Source organism: Pantherophis guttatus, chromosome 2 (genome assembly GCF_059756535.1).
Source record: "Pantherophis guttatus breed Tessera chromosome 2, ASM5975653v1, whole genome shotgun sequence".
Classification (NCBI taxonomy): Eukaryota; Metazoa; Chordata; class Lepidosauria; order Squamata; family Colubridae; genus Pantherophis; species Pantherophis guttatus.
In genome coordinates, this window is record NC_142064.1 from 88,259,640 (window position 1) to 88,285,725 (window position 26,086).

At 40.5% G+C, this 26,086-nt stretch overlaps 1 protein-coding gene and 1 long non-coding RNA gene across 3 annotated transcripts; one reads left to right on the top strand and one right to left on the bottom strand.

Annotated features, from left to right (window-relative positions):
• The first annotated feature begins 78 nt into the window (after nucleotides 1-78).
• LOC148115179 (uncharacterized) lies at nucleotides 79-2,373 on the top strand. Its single transcript, XR_015732296.1, has 2 exons — nucleotides 79-268; nucleotides 1,483-2,373. It is a non-coding gene; the product is annotated as an uncharacterized LOC148115179 (long non-coding RNA).
• ALDOB (aldolase, fructose-bisphosphate B) lies at nucleotides 1,861-21,837 on the bottom strand. Of its 2 annotated transcripts, none has more exons than XM_034410621.3 (9): nucleotides 21,387-21,837; nucleotides 9,921-10,037; nucleotides 9,116-9,327; nucleotides 8,213-8,267; nucleotides 7,316-7,476; nucleotides 7,073-7,156; nucleotides 5,595-5,769; nucleotides 3,937-4,136; nucleotides 1,861-2,453 (listed from the first exon to the last, which is right to left on the bottom strand). In XM_034410621.3, exons 2-9 carry the CDS (start codon nucleotides 10,030-10,032, stop codon nucleotides 2,358-2,360), a joined length of 1,095 nt encoding a protein of 364 aa, XP_034266512.1. In that variant the 5' UTR covers nucleotides 10,033-10,037; nucleotides 21,387-21,837; the 3' UTR covers nucleotides 1,861-2,357. The 2 variants fall into 2 exon arrangements, with proteins under 2 accessions (XP_034266512.1, XP_087742475.1); XM_087886349.1 differs by lacking the exon at nucleotides 21,387-21,837 and adding an exon at nucleotides 20,565-20,714.
• Nucleotides 21,838-26,086: the final 4,249 nt, after the last annotated feature.

Sequence of the window (26,086 nt, forward strand, 5' to 3'; positions counted from 1 at the left end):
GGTTTTCCTACGGCTCATGCCGTAGCAATCGGCGCATGCTCTGATTTTTTTTTCCCCTGCCCTGGAAAACGAAGTAGAGAGCGGAAAGTACCGCTTGGCTCAGCTTTGATTGGGAAAGAATCAAAATCAGTTTGAAACGGAGCAGGTTTTAATTGCACCGTGACTTTCTTGCCCCTCTCCGCCGCAGAGAAGTGAAGATCGCGGGGTCTAGCCGGGCAGAAGGTGATTTCCATTGGATGAGATTTATACAGATAGTCCTCGATTTACGGTCAGTTTAGCGACCTTTCAGTAACAACGGCGCTGAGAAAAGTGACTTATGACCATTTTCCAGAGTTACGACCTTTGCAGCATTCCCCACGACCATGTGATCAGAATTCACTTGCTTGGCAACTGGTTCATGTTTATGACCATTGCAGTGATCTAAGGTCATGTGATCACTTTTTGCAACTTTCTGACAAGCCAAAGTCAGCAGGCTAGCCAGATTCACTTAACAACCGGGTTAGTAACTTACCACCTGCAGTGATTCACTTAACAACTACGGCAAGAAAGGTCATAAAATGGGGCAAAACTCACTTCACAACTGTGTCACTTAACAACAGGAATTTGGGGCCCAATTGTGGTTGTAACTCGAGGACTACCTGTATTTCCCCATTTTGTTTCGGCGGTGGCCAAAGACGACCTTGCAAAAGTGCATCTTTTTTGTCCTGCCCTTGGAAAGATTGGTATGTGAGAACTGGAAATGCTGGTAGGGTGAGCTTTGAAGCCAAAAATGGCTGATAGAGGCTTTGTTCACACTCCCTTTCTTCCAAGTTGCAAAAATGGCCCATCCCATCCCTTTAGTGCAGTTGGTTCAAGACTCATTCCTGATCAAGACTTTAAATTAGGCTATTTTATTTCTACTCAAGTATACTGCAAATCCATCCCTAGGGTTATTATATATTTAAGCACTGCTGTTTTATGTTGATAACATGTTCATGCACACTGTGTACATCTGTGCATTGTTTAGATATTGGCTTTAGGCAAGGTCACCATGAATGCTATTCCCACAAAGTGATGGATTTATATCAAAACAGAAATGAATTGTCTACTAGCTTCTGCTGATATTAAACATCAAATTGTATTGGATGACAGAAAAATGGAAGCCCCCTATGAGCAGAAGCTGAAGAGGGCTGTGATTAACTGCAACACTGAAATTAGGCAATGTCTGATCCCTGCCACCAAAGATCTCTTGTTGCTTTGGGCCAATAGAGTTTTTGGCAGGCAGGTCCACTTATACACTTACACAATCTGGTTTAGCCTATAGGTAGTTTGGGCCAGTGGATCATATATCTAACGCAGGATTTTCCTGGGTGATGACTTTCCTATGCAATGTGTTTCTTTTAAGTATTTTCAGAAATACTGGTAGTTCAGCTTTTAGGTGTATTCTGTTTTAAATAGAAAATCCCTCTCTCTTTCCCTCCCTCCCTCCGTCCCTTTTTGCAGGAACCCATCTGAAAGGGTTTTCAGGGAGACTTTCAAACCTGATGTATGTTTGGCTCCCGGATTCCATAAACCAGATATGCCTGCCATAGCAAAATCTGCCCAGCTGGTTCAGTCTGGCAGGTTTGGCATGCTCCAGTTCCATTGATTAAACAATATCACCTATTGGGAGCTCAGAAGTGCATTTACTTGGTAGCAGCTTTTTGGAATGTGGTTTCCCCTGGGATTTGAACAACCTTCTGGTTATCTTGAAAGACCCCTTTTTAACTCAATCTCAAACACATTAATCAAACACTGATTATGTTAAGCCATTATATAAGGTCATTGAATTGCCACACAAAAAAGCAAAAACCAGAAATGAATAACAGATACAGACTTGGCCAAAGTTTCACAGCCATTTAATCTTTTCACAGTGTTAAGACATTTGCTCAGAATTTATAGACTGGAAAAGGCACTCTCTGCTGCTTCTTTCTTGGTGTTCTTTACATTGTTCTCTGCACATGGGCATTTTATTCTTATTTCTCCCCTTGGATAATAACAGGACAGGGAGGGAGTCATAAAAAAGGCAGCGGTCCAATGAATGAAAGATTAAATTTTTAAAAACTGCCCGGCTCCCTATTTAAATTAATTTGCATGATGTCAAAAGGATTTACAAAGTATCATGATGGCTTTCATTGCAATTCATCCATTTGCTCTTCCTACTAGGAATATATACTGCGGGATGTTTTCTCTTTCAGCCATTTGCCGACTGTAGGAGAGGGTGACTGAACTGCCATGCTTTATGAACTAGTATGTCAATAAAGGAGAATATTTGTAGCTCAGGGTTGAAATGAGGGGTCCTTGGTGCTCTCTGAGGTTGGTTGTTTTGGTTGTTAACATTAGTATGTGTAACTGGGACTAAACAATGATTGGGTGGCTGCTCCACTGCTCTTTTCAGATGTCACATACTGGCCTTTGCAAGCTAAGCCATTAATCTGAAAAAGAAAACGGAAAGATATAGGTAATAACAAAAACAAAGAATTGAGAAAAATCAGTTAATCTAAGCAAAGCTTAAGTTTCTAAAAGCATGGTTTTACTCATCAGGCCCTTGTTATAGTGCTGTATTTAACTATACTGAATAATTTCTGCAAGAAGTTAAGCGGTCAATTTGGCTAGTGTAAAAATACACCTGTTCACAGGCTATTTTTATACCAACTATGACATAATACGTAATTATATAAACAATGTAATTTTATATCAGATATATTAAATTTGAAAAATAGCATTAAATTTAAAACATTTGTATATTATATATGTTATTGTAATAATACATCATTGGTAGATAAGAGCACAAATGTGTTAGCTATAGAGACAATCAAGAGGAATTGTGAATTAAATATATCACAAGACAATGGTAGAAAATCCTCACATCTGTGTAAATTTCACTCTAATGATGCTTTCATAAGGAGCCTGGTGGCGCAGTGGACTAAGTGCTGTTAAAGTAGCACTTAGTTGCCAGCTGCCTGCAATTACTGCAAGTTCAAATCTCATCAGGCTCAAGGTTGACTCAGCCTTCCATCCTTTCGAGGTAGGTAAAATAAGAACCTGGATTGTGGGGGCAATAAGCTGACTTTGTATAAAAAGAACACCGCTTAGGGGGGCCCAAAAGCCCTACTAAGCAGGTATATACAAAAGTATGAAGGCTATTGCTTAATGCATTGTAAGCCACCCTGAGTCTCCAGAGAAGGGCAGCATATAAATCGAACAAATTAAATAAATAAATAAATAAATTTTCATAGAAGTCTTCTCTTTCTTCTCAATTTCTTTAAATACATCTTAAGGCAGTGAACGTACCTAATGCTTTTCTATCTTGTTTTCCCCACAACAACAATCCTGTGAGGTGGGTTGGGCTGAAAGAGAATGACTAGCTCAAAGTCATCCAGCTGGTTTTATACCTAAGGTGATGTGGGACTAGAATTGACTGTCTCCTGGCTTCTACGCCAATATCTTAACCACTACACCAAACTATCCTTTTATAGTGCAACTTACTATGATTTGATCATATTTGCATGGTGAGGCTCCACATCATCCTGAGCTTGGTTTAACTCAGGTTTATCTCATTTAACTTGGGTTTATTGACTTAATGACATATTTAGATTTTTACATGATAAAGCAGGATAGATGAGCTTTTTGGTCCTTAGGGCACATTTTTCAATTATAATTATGGGCCCCTTTTATAATTATGCCCTCCAAAGCGTGTATCCAATAGTATGGTGACAGACAGCTGGATCATTTTAAAAGAAATGAAATTTGAGTGAAGATGCATCCATCTTCTCTTCTATTAAGAGAAAAAATGTGAAAAAATGCTAGAAATAGCTTGACTGAAAGCAATAATATTTCAGTTTGAAACATATACTGATTATGTTGTTTAGTTTTGGCACCTCTGAGATTCTGGTTCTTTTAAGGATACTGGCTTACCTTTGCCCGTTTCATGAAGGCCTCTTGGGAAGCCTTCTTATTCTCAGGCTTGCCAGACCAGGCAGCCAGCGCCGATGCCTGTAGAGCTCGCCCGTATGAGAAAGTCAGCTTCCAAGGTTTGGGCAGTGGGCACAAATTGATAGCATTGAGGTTAATGGAGGCCTCCTCTTCACTTTGGCCCCCGGAAAGGAAGCAAATTCCTGCAGTTTGAATCAGATTACAAGATATTGATGGCTCAAATTTATAAGTGTTAAAGTAACTGTGCTGGATTAATCGTGATGTTTTATATGATTAGACTAATAAATCCAAAATCTCAGAAAGAAATGATGGTCAGCTAGTTCCATATTACAGGTAGTCCTTGACTTACAACCATTCATTTAGTGATCATTCAAAGTTACAGCAGCACTGGAAAAAAGTGTCTTATGACCATTTTTTGCACTTAGACCCTGTGATCATGTGATCAAAATTTGGAAACTTGGCAACTGGTTTGTATTTATGACGGTTGCAGTGTCCTGGGGCCATGTGATCACCTTTTGAGGTGATCACATTTTATAACTGTGGTGATTCACTTAACAACTGTGGCAAGAAAGGTTGTAAAGGGGGGCAAAACTCATTTAACTGTCTTGCTTAGCAACAGAAATTTTGGTCTCAATTGTGGTCATACGTCGAAGACTACCTGTATTGTCATGAAAAATATGTGAAGTTGGACTTCACTCAACGGCATCTTTGTTTTCTGTTTATTTTCTGTTTATGTGCCTCAAATGCTTCTTATTGAAACATTTTTTAAAATTCCCCTTTCAAGGTAGGAAGTTTGTCACGGTAGTTTACTTTTCATATTTTTCAAAAATTTCTTATTTTTCAAGAATTTAAAGAATTAAAAAAATTTAAAGACAGTTAATTCAACTACACTATACTGTAAACATTCCATTTCAACAGAGGCCACATTTAAACATAATAAAATCAAACCCAGCAAGATGTCAAATTTTGGAGCTGCATCTTACAATCATTTAAATGTGAACTGAAATTTTCAGGCTTATTAAAAAAGTTATCACAGATGAAGACAGGAACCCTTCTACTGAAAAGATGCAATAAAGATGGGGCTGCCCCAGTTAAAACCACACGTGGACCTAACTGACCTAAGATGGGTCTTTATTGCCCCTAATAGGCCATGTTTTGTAGGGAGTCTTTCAAATAACCTAATTCTAAGCCATTTTGTGCTTTAAAAATTAGTTTAAAATGAAGCTGGGCTATCACATACCTAAGGAAGGGAGTGAACTCCAGTGAGGTATCATGGAAGATAGGAGTGACAGCAGGGGCTACCTAGTCACTCTCTGAAAACATGAGATGAAACTAAGGTGTGAAGACCCAGAAGACTTCTGGAATAAGGTGCTGGAAACTTCCAGTCTTCCATCATACAAACTGAGCAGGCTGAAGATAGGTGCACAACTGGCAAGTGTGAGTGTAAAAAGATTTTGTGTGCCTAAAATCAATTCTCACCATGGATAGACTGCTCACATTTTTTCTTTCACAAACCAAGAAATATTGATTCAGGATGCTCAAATTAGCTTTAAAACAGCCTTAATTAGATAGGAAAACCTAAAATGAAATAATGACCGAGGAGAGTTCTGTTGCTCAAATCACAGGGTCTGAAGAATTACCTGGAACAGCTGCTGGGACTGTCCGAAGAAGAGCTGTAACTGTTGCCATGGCCACATCTTGTGGGGTGTATTTCTTGGGACAAGCTTGTCCAGCTGTCACCATGTTGGGCTTCAGCAGTGTCCCTTCCAAATAAACATGGTGGTCATTCAAGGCCTTATAAACAGCAGCTAGCACCTGGGGTACAAAGAAAAGTGATGGTGGAAGTGTTTATAAAATGCTTACAGCCCCACTTCTTTTAGTGTGATAACTCTCAGATAAGTGTGCCTTTATCCTCAAACAAGATGGTTCAGCAACAATCGTGCCAATAAGTTTCCTTCAGTGTCTCCATGGCTACTCAAGATGGCTGTCCTTCCTCAGTCTGGTACTTTCTTTCAGTGTTGGACTATAGTCTCTGTCATTCATTAACACTCACACTGACTGAAAATGATAGGAGTACAACACATTATCATTGATTACACTTTGCTTACATCTAATCAGGTCCTCTAGATCAGGGGTCCCCAAGCCCCGGTCCACGGCCCACTACTGGACCGTGGCCTATTCAGAACCGGACCACATGATTGGTGGGCCAGCATGCACGTCGTGTGTGCATAGCTCGACTTGCAGTCGAGCTATGTGTGCAAGTGTGTGTGGGCTGGCCCACTGTTCACTTGGCCCGGTTCCCCTGTCCCCCTGCCGCCGAGCTGCCAAGCCACCAAGGTGGTGTTCTATATGTCAAGTATGCAACTTCCTTTAACCCCAGCCATTATGGTCCAGGATAAGAAATGTTGGACGGTGTGGCTCAGTAACATACGCTTGTCTTATATTTTTTAAAAACTGGAGAAAGCAATTCTTCATCTTTATTCATTTCACTTCAAAAGGCATTAGCCCGAGATTTCAAAACTGGCATATATTTTCATGGTTGGTTTTGCCTATTTATTTCTAATAAAATTACAAGCCTGCACAAACCTCTAATTGTACCCATAATGGATGAGGTTAAATGGTTCTCCTTATTTAAAAAATAAAATGATATAACAGGAGTAAAATGAATATTAAGAGAGACACAAAACAGTTTGGACTTTTAAAGTCCTTGAAGATTAGAATTACATTTTAAGTGATCAAACCCTGATAACCAGGGGATGAGACCATTGCACCCATGGGAATTTAATTTTAGATTGAAAAGTGGACCAGACTAATAATGATGATGATGTCAATTGCAGAAGGCAGATTTACTTGGAACAGCTTCCATCCTGCAACGATATCTGTAACATATCTCAACTTAAAAGCACTGGGATTGGCATTGTCATTGCCTATCCCAGGTTCTTGGTAAGGACTTGATAGGTACACTAAAACACCAAAGCCAGTCTGAACATCTCTCTGGGTGACTGTGCAATGATTAATAATAATAATAATAATAATAATAATAATAATAATAATAACAACAACAACAACAACAACAACAACAGCAGCAGCAGCAGCAGCAGCAGCAACACCTCTTTACCTTTTCAGTCACATACTGACATCGCTGCAGGTCATGGTCTCCATCAGGCAGGATTTCAGGTTCCACAATAGGAACTAAGCCATGCTGGTGTTTAAACAGAGAGAGAAGATTTAATTGAAATCCAGATAGGCTGTACTTGAGTTTAGCCAGCTTAAAACTAGGAACGCTCACAATCATACTCATTATCAAGCTGCTGAACAAACTGTCCCAAGCACCCAAATATTTTTGGAGATCTTATTATACCTGTTGGCAAATGCTAGCATAGCGTGCCAATGTGTTAGCGTTCTCCTGGATGGCAAGGGTAGAAGGAGTTGTATGTGTAATTTTCAGCACAGCACGCCACTTGCCAAAATCTGCTCCATCTTTCTTATACTGGGCACAGCGCTCAGCAAGCCCATCCAGACCTGAAGGCAAATGTAGAAGTATTTTAGCAGTTGGGTTTTTCCAATGGGGCAAACTCAGTCCGTGAAGTTAGTTTATGGCTCTGTTTGTCATGAAAATCCAATACTATATATTGGTTTCATTGAAAAATATTTGGTTGATTTAACCATGGATAAGAATGCCACGTAAACAAAACCTCTGCCTTCTGGAAGTTTGGAATACCAGACAGAAAAGTTGAATTATTTTGTAGTCTTGAGGAAGCTTTAGACAAGAATTTCTCCCCATCCACCCCCAAACCTTTGTAAACACTGCCCCTGGGGCATGTGACAATAATTACTTTTGCTACCTTAAGCATGTAACAGTAACAGAGTTGGAAGGGACCTTGGAGATCATCTAGTCCAACCCCCTGCTCACGCAGGAGACCTGTACTAGGGATTCGAACTGCAGACTTTTCTGATCGACAAGCTCAGTGTCTTGGTCACTGAGCCACCTAGTCAGGTAATTGTGTTCCTATTTGAACTTCAATTCTGTTTTTTGGATTCCTCATTTCTTGAGTTTTCAGGACTAAAATGCAACCCTGCCTTCCAAGTCCAGGGTTCCATTCCTCCCAAGGTTAATTTGTTCTTGCCTTTAGTGTTTATAGAAGTCTTTTCCCTCAATTTAAAAGCACTATGTTCTTTTTTTCCTTGTTCTGCAACCTTTTTATCTAACATTCTAGCTAATGTTTCTGAAAATTCTATGATGTAAAAGAAAGCTTACCTTGAATGCTGGTTTCATTGTTAGTTCCTGCCAATGGAGCTGTGCCTTTATCCAGCTGTGGATAATTAACACAGCATTAAATGCACATGTATCACAAAATGTAATAAAGCACACAGATCGTTTAAACATGGGCACTACCAATATATGTTGGATCAACTCCTACCCTCAAAATGACGCTATAGAGCACTGCACACCAGAACAACTAGACACAAGAACAGTTAAGTTTAATAACAGAAATAGACTATAAATGATGCGTTCATTTGTAAAAATAAAATGATTATGTTGGAATTAATTACTTTATGAATGTTTATAATAATTGTGATGATTTATATTGTTAAAATATATCCATCTAAGCAAATGAAAGAGAAAAATGGAATTATAATTGATTAGAATTTAAGATTTGTAATGGGTTTTTGGGGATCGACAAGCATAGTTAAATAGATAAAATTGAGGGAAATAACTGAGTAAAATATTAAGTTGTGTTAATTGAAAATTAAGATTTGTTAGTGATTTGTATTAATTTATGACCGGATCAAAAGCTTTGTTTTGAAAAAATGTGTTTTATGTTTATGTTTTTAAAAAAATAATAAAAAACTTTTTTTAAAAAAAGAAGTTTTTTCCCGAACGCCATCGCTCTGCTAAACAAATAATTCCCTCAAAACTGTCAAACTAGTTACTAAGTCTGCACTATTAATTTTCTCATCGTTCTTATCACCCATCTCCTCCCACTTATGATTGTATGACTGTAATTTTGTTGCTTGTATCCTTATGATTTATATTGATATTGTTTCCTGATTCCTTATTTGTACTCTATGACTATCATTAAGTGTTGTACCTTATGATTCTTGATGAACGTATCTTTTCTTTTCTAGACATCTAGGAAAGGATTTTGAAACTATTTACCTTGATTCCAACCACTATGCCCTTGTCCTTAATGACAGCTGGGAAGAGTTTTCCAGTGTTGTCCTTCTGATAGAGAGTCTCGTGGAAGAAAATAACTCCCCCAATCTGTTGGTTGATGGATGGGTCGGAAGAGAAGAGAATATCACGGAACTGACGCCGATTTTCTTCCGTATTCTCCACTTTGATGCGTTGCAGCCTGTTACCCATTGTCCCTATGGAGAGGAGAACCACTAAAAGTCAGGAACTTTGTGTTGGTGACCTTTACCTATAATCTGTCCTTTTATTTATAACAAGTTTTAAAAGCTCCGCAAAAGATGGTAGGATGTGCATTCATGAATAACACGCAATGATTTATAAAATTCCATCACCTAAAATATAGCTGGTAGTATCACCTATGTGGATTACACTCCTTCAGATTACAGGCACGGGATTTAATCTTAACATTCCACATCATGTGAAAATATTCTCTATATTTATAGAAAATTGGCTAATCTCTCTCTCTTATAGGATTAGGGGAAATTGGGATTATACTAGCAATTTTTGACTGGAAAAATTCACATTTTCTATCCTTTGCCTGTGGTCTGAAAGTGTGCAGACCAAGAAAAGCAAAGAGAGGGTAGAAAACAATGTGAAATTCATTTCTGAATGTCTTCCCTTGGCTTCTCTAAGATAACTCTGAAAATGAGCCTCATTCATCATTTACAATGGCGCCCCTTATAGTTGAATCATTCACAACTGAAATGAATGAATCTAACCTTTCAGCCTCGATAGAAAAGAACAAAAATGATGGTTTGATGGCACTTACCTACAGATTCATCTGCAGCTAGGATCCCTTTGCCAGTAGCTACAATCCGCTGAGCTGTGTCAGAGAGTGCTTTTTTCTGCTCCGGAGAGAGGGTTGGAAATTGGTGGGTCATGGTGGCTGAAAGAAAAGACCATTCCAAAGTTTTAAGATAAATTTATTTGGATATCTGAATAATCTAATGATTTTTTAATTTTATTTTAGCAACAACAGCATCATTATAATGGCATAAGGCCTTTGTGCATTTAAATGTAACAGGAAGAGGACACATTCTCACCCACACTGAGGTTTTCAGCCATTATAAGTCAGTAAAACAACTGTCATGTCCCTGTCTGAGTCTGTCTCTGAGATAGAAGAGGAAAAGCTGACAGAGCAAGAGAGTGGCTCTATTGGTTGTGGAGGAAACTGGGGAAGGGCAAAGTCAGAGTGGGCAGAGCAGGGGAGAGGTAGAACAAGGGAGAGGGGGTTCTGATGAAGACCAAAGCCCACCCCCTCCTCATCCTAGGGCACGCAGGGAAGAACAGAGAAGAGAGCAACGTGGGTTTGGGTTGCGTGGCTTATGAGGAGGAGTGGGCCCCAACTCCCTTCATAAGATACGCCTGGAGCTGGAGTTTAAAAGGGAGGCAAATGGGAGGGATGGTTGTCGGGAACAAACACTGAGTTCCTATTAGCTGCTTTATCTGAGTTCCTGGCATCCTTCCAACTGGTTTGATTTACTGCCGTTCTACTTCAAGTCTGGACTTCTTATCTTGCTTGCCCTGCCGGATTAATTACTTTATCTTGCCCTGTGGGATTTATAGTTGGAAGTTTTGTCTGCTTGCAGGTTTGAGGAAGAGTTTTTCTCCAGACCGGAGAGTAAAGGGACATTGGGGGCAAAGTTTGGAGCTAATAAAGGGACTTGTACTTATTCTCTGTCTGTGTTGCCCTTGTGCCATGCCCCAGGTTATCACAACAACAAAAAAACAATAAATAGTGGATTTTAAAAATGTTGTCAGCTTCAAAGGGCCCTGGACTCATTTTGGTTGGGATTCAGATCCTGGTACAGAGATGCCATCGGGCATATTTGTGGTGATTTCTAGAGGAACCAGGACTACCCCAGTTCTCGATGTCTTGGCTGTTTTCAATAGAATTGACCACAGTGTCTTTCTGGTCCATCTTTGGGGATGAAGAATAGGAAGCACTGTATTGTTAGTGATTTTCCTCTTTCTTTATAGCTGGTCCCAGTCAGTGTTGGTGGGAGGAGACTATGAACCTGAGTTCCTTGATATACGGGGTGCCGTAGGACTTGGCACTCTCCTTTCCTCTTATTTAATATCTGTGTGAGGTGATCTGTCATTTTGAGGTCAGTTATGGCCACTAAGATGATGGTATATCTAAGCTAAGCCTGACTAAGTGTGAGATCAAGGTCTTATCTCAGTGTTCGGAGGCTGTGAAGGTCTGGATAGTGAGGAACAGACTCAGACTTAACCCTGGCAGCCTGCCAAATGAAATGTATGTAGTTGGACCAACTGAAACCAAATTTTCCATTCTTATTCCTGAATGGGACTAAAACTGTGAGCCCAGAGGGGCAGAAGGAAGCAAGCCCAAGACTCAGCCAGGTGGAAGGTAGGCCCAAGGGACCTTGGGTGGTGGGATGCAGGTGGGAGCACCCCTGAGGTCTTTCGTAAGGGCTGGTGGATAAATGCCCAAATTTTGTTCACGTGATTACAGGGGTACTGCAGCATCCATAGCTTTAGGAACAGGTGGTAAATCCCTTTGTTCAGCGCCATTGTAATTTTGAAAGGTTCCTGAATGAATGGTCATAAGTCGAGGATTCCCTGTACAGTCCAAAAAAACAGGTGAAGGAATGAAGCAAGAGTTCTGGCTAAAAGAGAAATGGAACAGCAACATCTCTACACAAGAAGGCAAGAATAACATGAGTTCCGCAGCATTCTCATCTAAGCCACAGCTGAGCTGGAGATAAACCAGCTTAATTTTCCAACACTGCTGACATCATGGGAAAACAGCTGTCTGGAGCTGCTTAGAATCCTCATGCGGACATGCTCTCAATGTGCATTATTGCTTAACGCACACAGGACCTTCAGAATTTGGAGCAACATCTACATAGTCCTACATTCTTCAAGCAAGAAGCATTGACATCTCTAGAAATTGGTCTTCCTTCTGACCATCTCTAATGTAAGTAATATGTGGCACGCTGTTAATTTTGAGTGGGGAGTTTATAAGATTATTTTCTTCTAATAAAATACCTACAAATAAACAAATTCCTTATTTAGAAAAGAAAGGTAAACATAATCAGGGAAACACCACATTTTCAGCCTTTCCTGTTTATTAGATCCTGGGTAATAAGAACAACAAACTGAGCAATTATTTGCCGTGTTTGCTAAGATTAATGCCTAAGACATTTTGCCTTTCTGTAATTCCAATCTAATTAACATCTGGCTTAATAAAAATGATATAATGGGCTTTAAGTGTCATGCAGAGGTGGTCCTCGACTTACGACCAGAGATCAAAACTTCCATTGCTAAGCAAGATAGTTCTTAAGTGAGTTGTGCCTCATTTTACGACCTTTTTTTACCAGAGTTGTTAAGTGAATCACTACAGTTGTTAAGTTAGTAACACGTTTGTTAAGTGAATCTGACTTCCCTGTTGACTTTGCTTATCAGAAGGTCACCAAAGATGATCACATGTGTGATATTTTCCCTTCCCTGTGTGATATTTTCCCTTCCCTGTATGGTCATGGACCCCATCCAAAAGTATTTGAGAAATACTCTAGAAGTTGCCTTGGGAAGGTCTTAAAAGCAGCCTAAAAATACCTCACTGAAGAAACGAACTATCCATATGATGAGAAGAAGCAATATGGATTGCTAGAAGCAGATAGCATGGTGGCTCTCTCCCTTTCCTTTGCTGACGTTTGCCATTGTAGAAGCTGCTTTCTGTAGAAATGCAAGAAACTGCCTGCCCTCAGCCATATTGCTTTATTCTTCTGACACTGGCTATCAAAATTTTAGCATGTTATGTCCAACAAGATTGTGATCCTAAAAGAGCCATGGTGGCGCAGTGGTTAGAATGCAGTATTGCAGGCTAACTCTGCCCACAGCCTGGAGTTCGATCCTGATTGGCTCAAGGTTGACTCAGCCTTCCATCTTTCTGAAGTCGGTAAAATGAGAACCCAGATTGTTGGGGGCAATTTGTTGACTCTGTAAACCACTTAGAGAGGGCTGTAAAACATTACGAAGCAGTATATAAGTGCTATTGCTAAGTGCTAAGATCCTTTTCTACTACAGAGAATCAGATTCCTTGTTTCCAAATAACATTGGGATCTTCTAATAGAGGACTCTGTTCTTTATTAACAGGCCCTTGGGCTAATCAGCTTCTGCTTCCTCAGCGCCAATGCGCCTATCAGGGATTCTTGGAGGAGGAGAGCTATGTTACTTTATGGTAGCCAAAACCAGGAAGAGTCTGGATTCATAAAATATATACAGGAGGTTAGAAAAACTCCTACAAAAACACCTGAATTTTTGCTTCTACTGGGAGATACGATAGCTTTTAATTCTTCCCTTGGTGCTTATATGTAGTTCAGAGATTTTCAGGTACATAGATGTAGGAATAATTTATATGGCTCATGTAGGTATCCAGTCAGTTAATCATTAAAGCAGGCTGTTGATTATCCTGTTTCAGAATCTGCCAAGAGAAAAGCTAAGTGGTTCTATTATCTGCCACTGGCTACTGTGAATGACATTCAAGGCTGTAGTAATTATTTTCTTTCACTTGGATAATGGCTGTACTCAGACATATGTACCGTACTTTTTGGAGTATAAAATGCACTCCCTCCCCCAAAGTGGGTGAAATTTGTGGTGCATCTTATACACCGAATGTTGCTGAAGCCCCACCCACCCGCCGGCCATTTTAGACCTGTTCCAGGCTGCGGGGATTGCCACAGCACATTGCCACCGATCGCTGCCTCTGCGCATTGCATTTTCCGCCTCCACCCGCCGCATTTTCCACCTCCGCACACCCCATTTTTGGCCTATGTGTCTCACATTTTCAGCCTGTTCCAGGCAGCGGGGATTGGCGGCGGCAGCAGCTGCGATCCCCGCCGCCTGGAACCGCTAAAAATGTGACGTGTGAAGGCCAAAAACAGGGCATGCAGAGACGGAAAATGTGATGCACGGAGGTTAAAAACGCGATGCGATCAGCAGCGATATGCTGTGGTGATCCCTGCAACCTGGAACAGGTCTAAAACAGAGCCTGTGAAGTCCAAAAATGTGATGTGCGGAGGCAGCAATCGGCAGCGATGGGCTCTGGTGATCCCAGCAGCCTGGAACAGCTGATTGACAGTATTCCAGGAGGTTGATCCAGGGGTGAGTTCTACTTACCTTTACTACTGGTTCGCAATGAGATCGTGCATGCGCGCTTGCTTCGCACGCACCCACCTTGCTTCTGTACATGTGCAGAAACTTCTGCGCACGCGCAGATTGCCGATGATGACATATGGGGCGGTGGGCAGGGCCTCCCACCGGTATTACTACCAGTTCTTGCAAACCGGTCCGAACTCGGGGCAACCCATCACTGGGCTGATCCAACTGCCAATTAGCTGTTCGTGCTAAATCAGGCTGCGATAACATGCTGAAGCTGACCAGGCTGTTTGCTGAAAGGATGTTAGCCAGATGAATACCAATGGATACTGGTAGGCAGAGGCAGATATTTTCCCCCTTGTTTTCCTCCCCCAAAACAAATGTGCGTCTTGTACTCTGGAGCGTCTTATACTCCAAAAAATACGGTTTTAGTGTGCATGTCTGCTTGTGTGTAACACTACCATTAAAAAAAAACCAAAACTATTTCCTGGAATGACAGAGCATCCAAAACCACAGGTGATCACAAAATACCATTTTAAGAAAAACTGTACAAAGCTTTTTCCATCTGAATAAATGAATGCCTGCCTAAATAAGGAAGGTTTCTCTCTAAACATCTTTGATATGAAGACGACATTAAAATGCATATTTTTAAAAAATCTTTTAACGGTTTTAACTTAATTGTTGTTAATATTGCAGGGTTCAGTTTTGGTTTGAGATTTAGAATTGGCAGTATAATAAGTAATTGCCTGGAGTAATTTGAAATTGGCAGAATATAAATGCTGTAACAAGTTACATGTGTGAGATGGGCGACTATATAAATCAAATAACTAAATAAATGCAAAAGAAAGAGGGGGGAAAACATGTTTTCACTTGCAAGTGGATGTTAAGCTCATTGCAGTTTCACCCTAACAATTTCTCTTTGTTTCTCACCACCAATCAATACATTTTGGCAGCCTGAACTTGAGCAGTTCTGGAGACAATTTTAAAAGATGTTCAGGGTTATATTGTGTGGCTTGAATTTTAGCAAATCTGGGTGACACCGCATTAAAAAAAAAACGATAAGGAAGAGTTTTTATTATTTTGAAAAGTATAATAAAATAACAGACTTCGGCTTCTAGGAAAAACACACACACACACCCAAGCTTTGAAAGATAGCAATTGAGACGGACATAACTAGGTACCGAATGAGCCCATTTGTCACATAAACAAATTGTATTTTCCAAGCCTAAAAATTTCACAGAGAGAAAAGGGTGTTGCAGCCAGTGGTGGGATTCAAATAATTTAACAACCAGTTCTCTGCCTTAGTGATTTCTTCCAACAACCAGTTCACCAAACTGCTCAGAAAGTTAACAACCGGTTCTCCCGAAGTGGTGCGAACTGGCTGAATCCCGCCACTGGTTGCAGCACTATAAAAAGTGTGGTGGCATTTAACATATATCAGGAGCATCCACAGCAAAGAAGGCTGTTTGCCTAATCAAATCCCTGGCAGTGAGACAACAGGATCTGGGCAGGAACAGTCAGCCTAGCTGGAATGTAAACCTTTTTTCCCCTCTTTTTTTTAGAGCTACAGAAGAAGAGGAGAAAATAATAATTTCCCATTAGAAATAGCACAAAGGTTGTCTTCTGTTAATGTTATAACAGATGACAGATCAAAGTCCAAGAACTGAGGTCAGAAGAGGGTTAGCAGGTTGTGCCTTCCAGCTATGGTTGCTGCAGTATGGACTGGGGTGTGTGTGTGTATTTTGGGGGTGGGGGGGAGGAGATAGATGTGCAATTTGCAAGGTCTCTTGTGAGTCTTTTAGGACGTGTGTCCAACTTTTGTTCCTAGGTAATAGACAGCTAATGTTTAGTTTTGCTAAATCTAAACCCTGGTTGTATGGAGAATAATTAACCACTGAGTACAGCCATTACGTGGATTTGAACGATCACTGTTTTCACTTGCTAGACCCAAAAGATATGGACTTTAGTAGCAGTCTAAGCAGGTTTAAAAATCTAGTGATTTGCTATATTGGTTAAAAAGAATCTTGGATTAGCAGAATTTTTCTATAGTGCATTTATAAAGTACTTCTTTAATTGTACCTTACATGATTGATATGATGGTGAAAAACAGGAGGGAGTAGTGTTATTCATGGTGGCTCACTGAGCTCTTGGATGAAAGGCAAAATACACATTTAATAAATAAATAAATAAATAAATAAATAAATAAATAAATAAATAAATAAATAAATCTTCTATAGTGCAATTAAATGAGAGACAGTTTGGTGTGATGGTTTAGACATCTGGCTAGAAACTGGGAGACTGTGAGTTCTAGCCCCACCTGAGGCACAAAGCCAGTTCAGTGACCTTGGTCCAGTCACACACTCTCAGCTCTAGGAAGGAAGCAATGGCAAGCTACTTCTGAAAAATCTTGCCGAGAAAACTGCAGGGACAAGTCCTGGCAGTTGCTAGGAGTCAATGCTGATTTGAAGGTGTGTATGTGTAGGTTCGAGACGAGACCCAAGTGCCATTGACAGGGTGAGTTCCTGTCCTTGCCCAACTCCTGCCCTCCTAGCTGTTCGAAAGCATGCAATGCCATAGATAAATAGGTGCCCCTTCTGTGGGGAGAGAGAGAGTATGTGCAACTAAACATTAAAATAGACACTAGGTGAGTTTGTAGATTTTTTCAGACCTGCAAGAGTGAAAAGATGGAAGTTGCCTTTTGCACAGCATTCCGTCAAGCAGAAAGCTCTAAAATTTCAAGAGGAGGTGGGGTGGGGGAGGGAGAGAATAGAATGCAGTACTGTGGTCAAAAGTCATGAATTTCTTCAAAAGTAAGGCAACTTCAAAGTGTTGGTGATCATACTCCATCGATTTTACTGGACTCGCTACTTCAAGCATGATATTGAGTCCAATAAAAAGAGCCTTCTATCAGTTCACAGCTTCTAGATGTGATGTACTGCATATTTTCCCTGCTTTGCTCATGAAATGCAATGGAGATGGGTGCATCTGAGTGTCCAAATATCACATTACAGCTATAACTCTCCTGGGTGATCTTACCAATGTATGCCTCTTTGCCTTGGCATAATACGGGACACAATAATATACACAGTATTTGGAAAGAAAGGATTGAATGCTTCCATACTGTCTTTCGATTAGTAACAGTAGGAGCTCTCAAAAATATTTATTTTATTTAGTTATTTATGAGTGTGGGAGAGGGAGGGTTCTGGATTGTAAAGTTTATCTGAAGGAAAAGAATTATAAATAAGTATTGGATTGCATATTGGAAAAGAACATGCAAAACAGAAGTTTCTGCCTCTCTGCTTGTGTAAAACTGATCAATATTGCTTTGAGAGAGGGGGGAAAAAATAGTCATGATATGCATGCATTTTTTTTTCACCCAAAATGTCCTATAGCTGTGATAGCGAACCTATAGCACGCGTGCCTCCCACTGGCCAGCTGGTCTTCGGGTCTCTGCCACGCATGCGCGGGTGGCAGGGTGCATGCAAGGGGGGTGTATGTGCAGGGGGCACAGGTGTGTGTGTGGGGGGGTGCGCATGTGTGGGGTGGAGCCCATGGTGTGTGTGCATGCACTCATGGGGGGCTAGGCACATGTGTGGGGCCAATGCGCATATTGCATTTTGGGGGTTTGGGTGCATGCTTTAGGCACTCGGTCCGGAAAAGGTTAGTCATCACTGTCCTATAGTATCAGGCACCCAAGGAGTTCTTGCCATCTATGATTAGTGAATTTTAGTGTTCCAGGGGCTCTTTAGTACTACCACAGAGATAGGTATCCAATTATTGCCAGCACTTTCCACAAGACTTTCTCAGACAAAAAATGAATTATTCCCAGACAATAAAAGAATTAATGAGCCACTGTGGCACAGTGGTTCGAGTGCAGTACTGTAGGCTACTTCTGCTATGTGAAATTTGGCAGTTCAAATCTCACCAGGCTCAAGGTTGACTCAGCCTTCCATCCTTCCAAGGTAGGTAAAAGGAGGAACCAGATTGTTGGGGAAAATATGCTGACTCTGTAACCTGCCTAGAGAGGGCTGTAAAGCACTGTAAAGCAGTATATAAGTCTAAGTGCTATTGCTAATGCATTTTGAAATCCAACATTCCAGTTCTGTATTCATCTATATATTTATCCTTTGAACTACAGCTTCCATGCAGCTTAGTCACAAATGGATCTCTGTTTTTTCCACAGCCACCTGCACAAACGCTGCAGCCAGGAGATTCAGTACTACAGAAAGTTGCTTTTGTAGGTTGCATATGTGCACTCATCTGTCTTTCTAATGCTATTGCAATTTTGATTTAAGAGAGAAATGACTTCAAAATGTTTAAAGCGGAAAAGAGTCTCAAACTTCTACAGTCTTGTTTGGGATGTTAGCAGATCCTAAACAATGTCCTTATTGCCAGGACCTCTAAAATATTTTTTTAAAATTAGAAAAAAACAAAACATGCCAATTCTTTTTGATGAGGCTCACTAGTGATGAAAAAAACAACAAAGTTGATGATACCTAGAAATAGAACAAGCCATTGCCATCAAATATAATTTGGATACTTAAGAAAACCTAAATCTGAACTACATTCCCTCTGAAGTTCCTGCCCTATGAAGTTTTTCAAACTACCAATTGCATTATCAAGTAACGAATGCTACTTAAAAAATAAGCAAAATGTATTCAAGTATTCCTACCTAATACATAGATTTTTAAAAAGCCAGTCGATGTAGAGAAACATCATATGATTTAAAACAGTGAGTGATAGAAAGAGAATATGCCCTATCTGCCAACAATCATTTCAATCTTCCTCAGCGAAAGCAGTCAACTACTACAATAATAAATTAAAGAAGATAATAGGAGAAGATGTGGACTGCTTTGAAACTTGGTGTGGAGAGAGGCAGAGGGCCGTTTTAATAGACAGAAAACACTGGTTTATCTTTGAAGTCTCTTCAGGCTCTTCATTGAATAATAACTGCCATACCCTCTTCCAAAGTGTGGATTGGTATTTGAAGATAACAAGTGGAGCAATACTTTCTTCCCAGCTATTAAAGTTTCTCGGTATTTGTATAATAAATAGCAATAGCAATAGAACTTATACGGTATACAGTTTCATAGTGCTTTACAGCCCTCTCTAAGCAGTTTACAGAGTCAGCATATTGGCCCCAACAATCTGGGTCCTTGTTTTACCAACCTTGGAAGGATGGAAGGCTGAGTCAACCTTGAACCGGTCTGGATTGAACTGCTGACAGTCGGCAGAATTAACCTACAGTACTGCATTCTAACCACTGTGCCACCAGGGCTCTTAGAAGTAGTAGAGAAAAAGATAGCATCATACCAGCAATACATAAATAAATAAAATAAAATCTTTGAAAGTCCATGTCCCTGATGATTTCTCCCATTGGGAGAAAAGTAGTCCTGATACAGCCATGGGAAGCCTAGTTGTGTTCCTCATTGAGCCAAAGACAACTCTTTAAATGACTTTTCATTGTCCTCCCGGCATATCGAAAAACGCATGGCCACTATTCTGGTTTTGGCACACAGTAAGAACTAAGAATCTTCTTTGTGTACAGAAGATAATAGGATTTTCTTATCCGATAGTAAATCAGCTTTCCCAATAGATTTTGCAGTCCTTGACTTAACAAGGCACGTATCATAGCCTTAATGAATGTTTGCCTGAAATCTTGGATGAACATTAAGCTGCATTTTAAGCATTCTTTCAAACCTACTCTGCAACCACCTTGCTTGGAGCACAATTGGGCAACACGTGATTCCCCAAATGTTGTCTAACTCTCATAAGTCCAAGAAAGCATGGTCAGAGGAAAGACTGATGGCAGCCGCAGTCCGACAATACCTGAAGGGTAACATATTACTCACTGAGGGATTTAAATGTATGCTTACTGGGGAATAGAAACAGCTCCACCAGTTCGCCTTTGGGTAAATGGCTCTTTGGGGACTGGCTGTCATTATTTAGCTCTTGTCAATACTGTATACATCCTCTCTCATGGTATGTGGAAGAGTAAATTATAAGATTCTATAAGTCCAATAAATAAATACATTTTCCAAATTCCAAGTGTGTCATCATCTCACGAAGATTGCTTATCATTACAATGAAGGACCAGTCATCCCACTCCTGTTGTTCCATGGTTAATAGCAGAGATCCTGGGAGTTTTACTTCAGCAATATCTGGAGAGCCACAGATCGGTCCCTCCAATTTACGAGGGTAAAAGCACCAAAAGAGAATTATTAACTACACCTCTGACACCCCCCCCCCAATACGCTCCATAGGAGCTCCTTGATCCATTCTTCTGTCTTACATTCTGTTCATTTTTCCTTGGCGATCCGTCTTGTTGCTGACGTGGCAAAGATCTAGGCTGCTTTTAATAGGACTCACTTCTTGCACAATTGGAGCGGACACTCACATCTTGTTAACGATTATTGAGGGATCCGGGACTGTAATCTTTAGTCTGGATCGGGAGGGAGACATTTCATTAGCGGCTTTAAGAGCGGCGGAATCCCTCGAGTGAAGACGATTTGGGGAAGAGAAAGGGAGAGTCTACATCGGAGAGGCAAACCATTTCAGAAGCAAAAAGATGAGGCGGGTTCTAAAGAGCAAACCCGCGACTTGCTTTTGAATGGGAAGACCAAAAGCCTTTGCAATTGTGTAACGCAGTGTTTCTCAACCTTGGTAGCTTGAAGATGGGTGGACTTCAACTCCCAGAATCCCCCAGCCAGCAGCGCTGGCTGGGGGATTCTGGGAGTTGAAGTCCACCCATCTTCAAGCTACCAAGGTTGAGAAACACTGGTGTAACGAATTGCAGTTACACAATTACACAACCCTTGGAGATGAAGACCTCCTCTCTCGTCCTGGACGTAGCTTTCCGAGGGACTGGAGGCTTTAATTTACATGCAGTTTAGGTAGAAATGCGCGGAGCGATTGTTGAATTGACTCGCACCTTTCTGGATCAATAGGGTATAAGAAGCCACTGTACCTTTCAGCAACAGCTAGAGGCTCCGTTTTAAGCTGAGAAGGGGCATCTCCGGGGAGGCACACTTTTTTCTCATTTACCACCACCACCAACAAAGCTTTCTCTCTTCCCTAGTTTCCCAAGAACCCTCCTCAACGCCTTTGCGCTTACCGTTTCGGTGGATCTTCACCGCCTCTCCCAGAAGCTCTTGTGAATGGACGGGGTGGCTTCAGCCAAACGGGACGAATTCTGCCACGGGGAAACTTTTTATACCTTTGGCGCAAGTTAACTGCTAGTTAACCCTTCCCCGAATTTTCTTGCCCTCTTCCTCCACTTCAAGCTGGTTGGCACATGGAACTCCTCAGCAGTTCTGATTGGCTGTGAAGGGGGATAAGGTTGGTCCAATACGAAGCTGTTGTGTGTTTGTGTGTGTGTGTGTGCTTGCTTGCCAAACAACTGCCCTGTGTACTCAAGCGCAATACATTTTGCAACGCCTGCATATGACGAAAGAAGCAAGGTTTTGCAAAGGGGAGATCATAGCCAGAAAGTTCTCCCTTTGAAGCTGTCTTCTTTACCAAGGGCTGCTTCTGCTAACTTGTCTAAGTCCAGGACCTGGGAAGGCAGGGGCTTGGAAATACCTTGTACGTGGCCAAGATGTGGAACAGGCACCGGTGTTACCTCTTCGGTTTACCCAACTGTAACTTTGTTGCTTGTATCCTTACTATTGATATTGATTTATATTGATTGTTTCCTGCTTATTTGTTCCCTGTGACTATCATTAAGTGTTGTACCTTATGATTCTTGATGAACATATCTTTTATGTACACTGAGAGCATATGCACCGAGACAAATTCCTTCTGTGTCCAATCACACTTGGCCAATAAAAAAAATCTGTTCTATTCTATGCTAAGCCTAAGCTGCCTGATATGTTTATTTGAATTGCATTCATTTATTCTTAATGTGCGCATAAATGTTATGCAAAATATTGTTTTCTTTTGGGCTTGGAAAATTCCTCATGAATGACTACGCAGAAGTGGCCTCCCTCAGCGCCAAGTCCTAAGGACCATTGAGGGGCAAATGACCTGGGTTTTGTGATTTGTTAATTAACAGAGTTACTTTGTATTTTAATTTGATTTATTTTCTCTCTTTTTGAATGATGTTCAGATTTATTGGCTTTTAACAGTCTTAAACCGATAAACAAGCTGGAGACTAGCTTCACATATGAAAAAAGTGTGTTAGTACAAATTGGGGTCTGATTCATCTCTTTTGTGAATTCCGAACAACCTTTTTCCTTACAATTATACCCCTTCTGACGTCTGACTTCATTTTAATAAACATGTATGATATTATGGGATGTATATGTAACATGTTTGACTACATGTAACTGATTGCCTATGCCAGGGGTCAGCAACCTTAAACATTCAAAGAGTCATTTGGACCCATTTCCCACAGAAAAGAAAACACCAGGAGCCACAAAACCCTTTTTACATCTAAAATGAAGATAACTCTGCACATATCATTTTTTACTTTTATGCTATGTATAAAAAAACTATATAGTGTGTTGCATTTATGAAATCAATGAACTACTGCAGAGAAAACATTTTTTTTTATTTCTGCATGCAACAAAAACATTTTGAACTCTGAAAAAAAAGATGGGTTGAAAACCTCAATAAATTACGTGCCAGCAGGTGTCTCACATTGGCAGTTGTGATGCATATTTTTGAGCGACAGGGAGCCGCAGCAGAGGGATGAAAGAGCCACACACGGCTCCAGAGCCGCAGGTTGCAGACCCTTGGCCTATGCAAAGGGGAGGTTACTTTTACCCTGTCCAACTTTCCTCTTGCATTTTCTTTGTTGTGTTAACTATAAAAAGGAGAGAAAACGGGCTCAGGGTTCTCTCTTCCTTTTTCATAGAGATCCCATTTTATCAGGGTACCCTAATATAAACAGCTTTTAAATATTCTTCTGACTCAGTTGCTTATTGGGAAGGTAAACTGAGGCAGATTTAGGGCCAGATTTGGCTTTCACCATTTAAAAGGAGACCCCATTGAATTCAGTAGGAACTTACTCCTAGGGAAGATTGCAGTCCTGAGTGTGTGTATGTGCATTCATGAAAACTTTGACTCTGGGTGCCATGATAACATGGTTATCTTTGATGAGAAGGAGCACCATTTCACCTCTTCCTTTTCAGCTTTGGCAGGGCAATTATAATAGTGTAACACAGTGGTTCTCTCAACCTTTTCTTCATCCTGGACCCCCTTTTAAATACATTTTGTGGTCACGGACCACCAAGACTTAGTTCAAGATTTAAATCGTAAGATTTCTTTAAGCCTTCGTGGACACCCCTGTGACATGGTAGCTGCCCAGGGGTCTTCAGACCACAGGTTGAGAACCAGTGTTGTAAAATTTGCTTTGATGTGACATCTTCGATGATAGCCTACTGGCTACATCTAGTTAATACAGGTAATGAAGTCAGAGCAGGGCTCCTAGGACACTCATTATCTGCACTAACGTTAAAGCTGGAACTCACTTGCTCATCTTCTATTTTAACATAAGCCCCGCTCCCTGTGCCGTTTACCTACCTGCTGGGCTCTAACATGAGTTTGGTAGTATTGTGTGTTCAATAATAACCCAACTGACAGGTTACAGAAGAGTGGCTGCATTGAATAGGAATATTAATAGAACTCACTCTCATTTTACTCTGTACCGCTTGATACATCTGTCACCTCTCAAGTGAACCTGAATGACAAGTTACAGGCATGCTGACTGTAACATTTGGAAAGTGCCTCCCCCTTTTCCCCATTAGTTAGGCAATTTTGTAGGTGACTAAACCCGCCATTCTAATCCATCTTAACTCATCCAACCCTATGTTAAGGATTGTAGGAAAACTGGGTAGGAGGAGAAACCAAACCAGGGTAATCCACCACTCCCTTTCCTTAACTTGGCTCATAATAAGTACGTAAAATCAGTTGCCATTTTCATTGTTGTGGCAGAGCTGGAACTGACAATGGGGACAATGTAATTTATGCCAGCACACTTTTCTGTCACTCAAGAACCCATGGATAGTACTTAAATTTGGCTGTAAGAAAAAAATTCTCAGCCATTGTGGTTGCAAGCCATGTTTATGCCTTAATAACTGCATTAGTCAATGATTGTTTATTTGATAAGCAATGGTTGGGTGTAAATCCTGTTAGCGTTTGATATCTGACCTCATTTGTGTTAAAAATGAGCATTTTAGGAAGTCAGTAGAATTTCAGAGGAGTTTTTATAAGTTATGTTTTGCTAATATGGGTAGTTAATATGCTAATATGAGTAGAATAGTTTGGAGGGCCTCTCTCATTCAGGATAGTATATTTGCTTATGCAGTGAGGTGTGTTAAAGAGAGAGTTATTCCTAAACAGACGTTATTTGTATGGTCTTAAGCATAACATCATTCATTCCTCAGTCTCTATATTTTTCATTAATATGTTCTTATCTCAGGGATGCTCTGCTACTGCTGTTGTTTAATATATTGCCAACCTTTTGGGGGCCTTTTGATGAGTATGCATATTTGTCTGCATGTTAATAAATGGTATGTCACACAGCTACACTGTGTCCTAAGGAAAATGCAATTCTGATGCAGTTCAGAGAAGTTTTTTAAATGGATCCATTACATTCATTGCATGAAAGATAGCTGGTGGTTGGATCTGCAAAATCTCTCTGAGGTCGACCTGATTAGTTGCCCTGAAAGGTGAAAGCTCAATAATTTTGTTAAACCAACATTGTCTCAGTTTTAATGCAATCTCTCGGTGGCCTTGATCACTAGTCTGTTCTTTCTCTGGGAGATGCAATGTTTGCTAAGCCACTGACATTCTCTCTCCACAGTTGAAAAGACAAACAAGCAGGAACTTTAGCCACCAGACACAGTAAGGGACCCTGAAGTTTTGGTCAGTAAGATGCCTTCATTAAGCCTAATTGTTGCCACAAGACTTCCCTTTGCCTCCTAATAGCATAAGCCTTATATACTGCTTCACAGAGCTTTACAGCCCTTTCCAAGTGGTTTACAGAGTCAGCATATTGCCCCACAACTATCTGGGTTCTCATTTTACTGATCTCAAAAGGATGGAAGCTGAGTCAACCTTGAGCCGGTCAGGATCAAACTCCTGGCAGTCGGCACAGTTGGCCTGCAATACTGCATTCTAACCACTGTGCCATCACGGTTCTCGAAAAGTTGCACGATATAGAACATTCTCCTCTTGATTTGATCCCCTCCTCTGATTTATATCAGTTAAGATTCCACAGTTTTAATTCAAACTGGCATTTGTCCGTCATATGTACCTAAAGACCTGCTGCTATTTAGACCAGAAATCCGAAATCTTTTTTTTTTTTCCTTTTTGCTCATGGCTGCCTCCTCAGCTTCATGTACCTCTATGACCTCCTCACAGTTGCTTTAAGCTGGAAGTATTTTATCATTTGCACTATTTATTAATTTAAACAGTAACATATAAGACTCTGCCACCATAGAAATGTGGCATGGGAAATATATGAGCATGTTGAGAACCAACAATGTGGACTGTTTGTGCTTCCTATGTAGGATTATGAATTCCTGGGATCAGAAATCTAGAAAGGACTATTCTCATTGTTGCCCTTAGCTTGATTTAGTTTTGAAAAGAAGCTGGAAAAATGGATTTTTTAAATATATTGAGAATCTAGGGCAGGTAGCATGTATATTTCATAAAGAATCTCAACATTCTAAGACTTTTCTAGAATTGGTATATTGAGAAATGTGATCCCCACCCTCGTTTATGAATTGATTTACTGCAATCCCGCAGGGATGAGAAATCATAGTGAGAATTTGTCCAGATAGGAGAAAAAAAAGTTTTATTTCAGGT

Excerpts from the sequence above, each read along its gene's own strand:
- ALDOB (XM_034410621.3), bottom strand. The coding sequence starts at position 10,032 with ATGACCCACCAATTTCCAACCCTCTCTCCGGAGCAGAAAAAAGCACTC. Across the intron at positions 7,157-7,315 it reads ATGCTAGCATTTGCCAACAG|CATGGCTTAGTTCCTATTGT; the intron begins GTATAATAAGAT and ends TTTAAACACCAG. Across the intron at positions 2,454-3,936 it reads CCTTCATGAAACGGGCAAAG|ATTAATGGCTTAGCTTGCAA; the intron begins GTAAGCCAGTAT and ends TTTCTTTTTCAG.